At 31.5% G+C, this 7,360-nt stretch overlaps 1 protein-coding gene across 2 annotated transcripts in view; it reads right to left on the bottom strand.

Annotated features, from left to right (window-relative positions):
- LOC106874395 (2-oxoglutarate dehydrogenase complex component E1) overlaps positions 1–7,360 on the bottom strand; it is a 57,927-nt gene that overhangs the window by 16,595 nt on the left and 33,972 nt on the right. For both annotated transcript variants that reach the window (XM_014922119.2, XM_014922120.2), the window contains exons 4-7: positions 3,128–3,228; positions 2,779–2,933; positions 1,786–1,932; positions 221–491 (exon numbers count right to left, since the gene is read on the bottom strand). In XM_014922119.2, coding sequence (XP_014777605.1) covers positions 221–491; positions 1,786–1,932; positions 2,779–2,933; positions 3,128–3,228 — 674 coding nt within the window. The remainder of the gene's footprint in view (positions 1–220; positions 492–1,785; positions 1,933–2,778; positions 2,934–3,127; positions 3,229–7,360) is intronic.

Genomic DNA, 7,360 nt, shown 5'->3' with positions numbered 1-7,360 from the left:
CATCAACAAATTCTCTTAAAAAAACTTTTCTGGTTCATGTACAGACTTTTGTAAATATCATGTTTTTTAACCATGAAATGTACTGAAAATTTTCACAGCAATCTAAATTGGCTGGTCTACAGAAACCAGCCCCATTAGTCATGATCCAGAATTAGTAAAATAGAACATACAGCAACAAAATTTTTATAGTAAATGTCTAAAATTAATAATTTGTTCATACTCTTTTGCCATCCTTATCTCCTTGGTAAAATTGTTCAGCTTTTGTTTTTCCCTGAACAACAGGATTGACTGCTTCCAAATGTGAGGGGTTTGCAACAACAGACAATTTTATGTTCTTGTTGGTTACTCTATTCAGGCGCTCATGGCACATGCCTAAGTGATATTTTACATCTCCAGATCCCTCATCAGATGGTTCCAGCTTAGAATCAAACTGGCAAATAATCTGTTCCAGAGGCTTCCTGCAAACATTTGCAAGTACATTCAAACGACCCCTGAAAAGAGAAAAAAAAAACGTAATTAAGAAAATAACATGGGATTTAAAATATTAACATTATTTACAAATGTTTAAAAAACATTTAAAAAAGTCATAATTTGGTTTTTGATCATTTAAGACAGAGAAACAAATGAGAACTTAACAGTAAATGTTGAGGATATTTTTATAGTAGAGAATATAAAAATATAAAGAAATATATCAACTTTAACCATCTGGTTCACCATTAAATTCTAACTTTTGTCTTTTCTAGTGCCAAGTATTGATTCTATACTTCTACCTAAGTTCATGCAACAACCCATCACAATTCAGATGAGCCTTCATAAAAATTGTACAATCTATTTTTCTCTCTAACTAGCATTTTTATAAGATTTCTTCCTAGACTTATTTCCCTTAAAATTAACAGTAGTAAACTCAAATTACACCCTACAACTTTAGAAAATGTAGTTCTGGGTGATGCACAGTGCCTGATAATAAGAGGCGCTGGTCAGAACTGAAAAGCTCTTTACCTTGAATTTGCTCATTTATGACTGACCTGCAGGCTAAATAACAACAGGCAGTAAATCTTGTGAATCTGTTAGCAGCATTTCATGCACAATTCAGTTCAAGACATTTATATCCTGCATGCTGAATGCTAAATCTGATGAAGTTATGTAACAACTTTTAACCAAAACCTGCAGTTAATCCCTTTCAATGACAAAAGACTGGGCACCATAAAACTGTAACAAGATCGTCAAGACAACAAGATGTGAAGAAGAGGTCGATTCATTGGCTGTGTGTTAACTGTCATTGAAGGTACTTTGCTTTGTGTGTGTCTGTGTGGAGGAGTGAGGTGGGGGTGCTCAGCACTGATTCTATGGTTTCAAGAAACATAATCATGCAATGAAACCCAATTCTGATCAGAAAAAGGTTAAGCTAGGATAAATATTTAATGCATGGAAGTGATGCATAAGGCTAATCTTCATGTGAGGATGAGAATGAAATCTAAAGACAAACTGCATACACCAAATCTAATGTGTATTTTAATTTTAACTTACATTTATTAAGTTCTAAAGAACCAGGAAACATATATCTTAGCTCCAGGTAACAGTTATATCATCTAAGACTGTATTTACTGTGTCTTAATATTTTTTTTTTAATAAAATTCTGAACGAAATTGAAGTCATGAGAAGTATTTCTCTACTTATTTTATAAATCCTTCAAATAAGCTAAAATTGCTTCAGACAAATTCTATTTTGAAGGTTTGAGTTAAAAAAACAAATATATGACAGGGCTTAAGAGTGAAAGTTACTAACCTGTGAGGCATGCCAATAACAAAACTATCCACACCAAGTGAACTGCATGAATCAATGACAGCCTTCATTGCTGGAATCAGAACTTCACAGCCTTCAATACCGAAACGTTTCTCAGATGACCATTTTCGTGCAAGAAAATCTTCAAATCTAAAAGGCAAGAATCACAAAGCAATTTTAAAAACCAATATTTTTAAATATTTTTAAAATAGAAGTTCTAAACTAGGAAAGAATGCGTGGAACAAGGTTAACACTCACAATATGATTATATTTATTTTAAATAAGTGTGTTGTGTATGTTAATCACCAGAAAAGTTCTTAAATGTATACCTAAGCCCAGTTTTAAGCTTTACTTCCTAATAATGCCAAAACCAGGATTGCCAACTTCTCCAGGTTCTTTTCGTTTTTCTCTTCATCTCATAGCTGTTATTAGAAGGGGTAATGACTATGAACATCAGACTCACAGATTCTCTAAAACTGGTGAGATTAAGATATGATATGGTAGTAATAACAAATTCTGCTCTCATTACTAACAGCACTTGAATAATATTGTAGACAGAAGAGTGAGGTGAGAATGAGTGATATACATATATATGTTTGTGTGGTTTGGCCCCATCATCTAGTTGCTACAATGCTTTGGTTCTATTTTTCCCTTCCACCCACTTCCTAAGACCATCTTTAGGATGAAGCAACAGAAGATAAAGAAGTGAATGGAATGTAAGAAAATGGAGAAGGCATACATAATAGATTTCTATGTTGTGAGTATAGCATAGGGAGGTTAGTTAACCATCTCTCAAGAAGATTATTATTCTAATAAAGTTGTTTTTTAACAGATTTATACATTATCTAAAATAACGAAGACCAAATGTGAGCTTCTGGGGCACTTGTGTATAAAATTAAAAAGGTAATTTTCCTTAATCTATGGAACTGAAATTAGATTGATTTTGCCAACCAAATGATCACACTCAGTAGAGATACAGAATTTAATCACACTCACCGAGTTGATCGAATAAGTCTTGCTAGGATAAGCCTCTTCTCTTCGGCATCAAACTGCATGATGTTAGGTACCTCGAATTTGCGACGAATCCAATCGGTCTGCTCAAGATTGTTGATAAACATAAACTCAATACCTATCTGTCGGCAGTAAATTTCCTGAGGAAAAATAGTTTAACATTCTAGGCATTGAATGGTGGGTTTTAAAATATTGCTTCTGTTAACACATTAATGAAAACTGTATACCAAACTTAAAACAAAAAGAAAAGAATACACAAAATATATTTCATCCAATATCATAGATAGACATTCTGTAAGTAACTGGAGGAAGTTATATCAGAAGATTTACATACCTCTAATCTCTTGATGATTTCACGTAATGGAAGCTCAGTTTGATCTCCGCCAATATAAGTAGTGTGTGGAAGTCTAAAGACTTTATCAAGATCAGGCTCATCTAACAGAAAGATAGTTGCAAACTATTCATTATCAATACAAGAAGCATGCAACCGAAAAATGTTAATCCAATTTTTTTTTTTTTGTGACATAATATACAGTAAAAAAAATAAATAAATAAAAAGCACAGCAACTAAAATACAAATATTTATGAAAAAGGCATACACGAAAGGATAATGCTAAGGAACAACTGAAGTGATTCAAATCTCTCACCAAAAAGTTAATTATCTTTTGAACAGTAGAATCTTATTTCATCACAATGATTAACTTGATAGTTAAATAGTAAATAAAATAAAATCTACAACACACAAATATCGAAAGCAAGAGAGAAGAGGAATATATAGAAGATATACAAAGCAACAGGTGACAAGAAATGCATAGCAGATGTTATCCTAATATTTGTATAATTTATACAAGCCAAGAAATACATTAAGATAATAAAAACTAACAGAGAAGTCATCTAAATTTCTACCAATAAATGGTAAGAAGCAAGATTTTTCTTTTCTTTTTTGTTAGATGAAAAATTATTAAAATATAGCTGATAAAAATAACTTGATTTCTAAGTTCAATTTGAAATTTAACAATTTTTGCCACATTACTAAGGTAAAAAGAACATTTTTAAACAAAAATTCATCATAATTCAAATGATTAACATTTTTACAAAACAGAAAATAGGCCAATGCTCTGCAACCAGTCAGTATGCTGCAAGAACACTGGTGTGCCACAAGAAGATGCTAGGAGTGCTGCAGAATTTTTTTCCCTATACTTTTAGTTATATTTTTAGTTCAGATGTAACATCAAATTTTGAAAAGAATATAAGAGTACGACAAATGGAAAAAGGCTGTGGAGCACTGAAATAGGCTAAAATACCTACTTTTAAATATTTGAAAACAGATTTGGAGATGATTTCAGAGTATTCAAATAGAAATGAATAATCTAGCTACAAAACTAAATATTTTAATTCATAACCATTTAAAGTTTCTTGGGTAACTATTTGAATTGTTTCACTATCTTAATTAGCTTTTAACAATTAAAACAACATTACTTAAATCCAGTTGCATTCCCAATATTACCTTACCTGAGACAACCAAATTTTGATTCTTTTCATTTTCTAGAAACAATCGAAGACACAAAACAAATTACAAAAGAATTTCTAACATGAAATCATACCAGTTAATGGCTGACCACTTTAGTTATTAACTTCATGAATTCCTGCAAAATCTATCTTTACTTGATGATAGAATAGCTTACAGCAGTTCTTATTTATAGGATGTTAAATCAATTATTCAAAATTATTCCATTACAACAAGAATAGACTATAATAACAAAATAATATAAAATATTTACTTAATTTTCTGATTTCTGCAAATTTTGTAAATAATTGCAGCTTTATCTAGATAAAAGTAACATCATGAAAACAAAATATGAATATACTCTTTAATATAATGCAAATAAAGAAAATTGCAAAATAAAACAATAATTTTTCAACATCAGACCTCTTCCATAAAACTATATTGTTAATCAGAGTTGAAATAGTCAACAAGATAAGACTAGCTGCTAAGCACAACTTCAAATTTGTTGCAAGTATTTTTTCCATCATTACTGAGGATAACATCTAAATACATGTTACCTAGGAATTAAGATAAAAAAAACTAGATCTACCAGAAAACAATAGGAACCAACTGGAATATAACCATCGCATACAAAAAAAAAAAAAAAAAAAAAACGGAAAAGGCACATATTTCATCTACAAAATCAAAAGTCAATTTAAAATCTACATTATATTCATTTATATAAATCTAAAAAGTAAATTAAGCTCTTTCTACTTTACATTTTAAAATACATAGTTTTATCAGACATTAGCCTATCATAAACATTGTAATTAGACAAGCTTGAACATTGATCATGAAATATGTGCCCAATATCTTTATACATAGTGATACAATATATTTATAAATATCTTTAAATGTTAAACAAATAAAAGTGCAGCTGAATACACACAAAACTTTTGAAATAGGTACATTTAATATATCATTAGTCTGAAACCTTTTCTTGAAATTAGCTGATATTTAAACTATAAACATTAAATCCAGCCAACATGCAATAGATCAATTAAAAGAAATTCTTGGAGTGATCAAAACTTATAAAAAAAAATTTTTTTAAACTTTAAACAATTAGTTGAAAGTAGACATTTCTACATCAATAGTCAGCATATGCTATACTACATAGAAAATAAATTAAGTATAAAATTGTTTGCAATCCAACTTTCTTTCAATGAATTATACACTTTTAATGACAAGATTAACATCTTTAAAACATACTTGCGATATTCAATCACCCATCTAAATTATTCTGAACAAATTTGGAATAAAGAACATAGATATAGCAAAGAATTGTTCTGCGGATTTTGTAATGTTTCAAAATTACAATTGCAATGCAATCAAATAGTAATCAGTAGAGCAGATGCCTCTGTTAATCTTCACACAGTTGCATTAAATGCATAGCACTTTTTAGTGGTTAGTACTTCAACCCTACATTTTTACTATCTCATTACTCATAGAACACTGCTTGAGAAGCTGCAGGAACAATTTTATTTTCACAACAAACATTAATTAAAGACAACTAGAACTCATAATACATACACACTAGCAGTCACTGAAACCAACATGAACTTAAAGGATTGTCTCTTCAGTATAGCTTTTCTCCAAGTACTTAGTTCCTCATTTGCGATTCATTCAGTTTATATAATAAATTTATTTTATTACCCATGCATACATATTTCTTTGTGTTATGGCTGTTGCAGTGGTTAAGACATTGTTATAGACCATAAAAGCTCAAGTTTAAACTTTACAAGTGATCAGTGACTGTAGAGTAAGAGTTAGACAAACTCCAAAGCAATAGAGATTTGGAGGAGGACATGGAAGTTGAAAGAGTTACCAACAAGTAGTGTGTTCGTAGAAGTATGAACTGACACCCTAACCACAATTGCTCTCAAAAGAAGAATCTACCGACAGCAAAAGAGCAGATCTGTGACTGATGCAACATCTCAGACCCAAAAGAAGGTGAACTGGTGGAGGAATAGACTTGTAAGAGTACAAAGGTTAAAGCCTGAAAGCTGGAAGAAAAAGGGTAGAAAAGAGCAATATTGAGTGGCTAGAAAAGAAGTTAGATGCTTCAGCAAAGAGAAAAGCTGAAAGTAAGGGGTTTGTCATTGTTCATGTGTATGACGTATTTCAAGTTGCAATGCAAAATGCCAGAGATGTTGTTGAGAACTGTGTACAGAATGATAATGGTACAACTGCTCTTGTTGATGGCAAAAAGAAATAGTCATAAAAATACGATACTGCAAGGTTGTTGAATGAAGGTAATATACGGAAGACGGCCTTCTCCAAATAGATTAGAGGAGTAATTGATTCAAATTAAGAACACTAAGGTAATTAAAGAGAAGGAAACAGCTAGACCCCCACCCCAAGATGATTAGACTGTCTATTGGAATTTGGCACATGCTAGTCAGTTAACTAAAGGAAAGTGTTATATTCAATGACTGCCAGTTACAAGGGTAGCAGATTATGAAAGAGCAGATATAAGAGATATCAAAGTGGTGGACTAGGTTATGGAAGTTACAGAAAGAGTTATTGCACAATTGATTGGGAAGAGAATTAGCCTCAGATTTAAATCATCTTTGTTTTAATGATACTATATTCCTACTGAGACACCTGCAGAAGTTCTTAGCCAAGACGTAAGTTGTTATGCCTAAACATTCAACAACTTGGAGAAAGTTTTTGATCAGGTTTCATACTGCTCTGTAATGTGGAAGTCACTGAGGAAGCTAGAGGTGGATGAATGAGTCACTAAGGGTAAATGGCTGTACAAACCATGTACAGAGATGCAGTCATGAAGGTGAGAATCAGTAATGAGTTCTGTGATAAATTTAACATTAGATACAACTCCATCTTCAGCCCCAACACCTTTGCTTGTTACAGTCTCACAAAGTATAAAAGTTTAAAACTGACTGTCTATGATCAGCATAGACAGTCCAAGTTTTCAGAGCAGAAGCTATAGCAGATTGAAAACAATTCCACACAGAGGAGCAAAACTTAGAATTGACTGACCTCAGGGTTAACTAAGGAAAC

The sequence above is a fragment of the Octopus bimaculoides genome, chromosome 5 (genome assembly GCF_001194135.2).
Source record: "Octopus bimaculoides isolate UCB-OBI-ISO-001 chromosome 5, ASM119413v2, whole genome shotgun sequence".
Classification (NCBI taxonomy): Eukaryota; Metazoa; Mollusca; class Cephalopoda; order Octopoda; family Octopodidae; genus Octopus; species Octopus bimaculoides.
The sequence above is the reverse complement of the archived record's forward strand: the minus strand, read 5'-3'. Positions and strand labels throughout refer to the sequence as shown.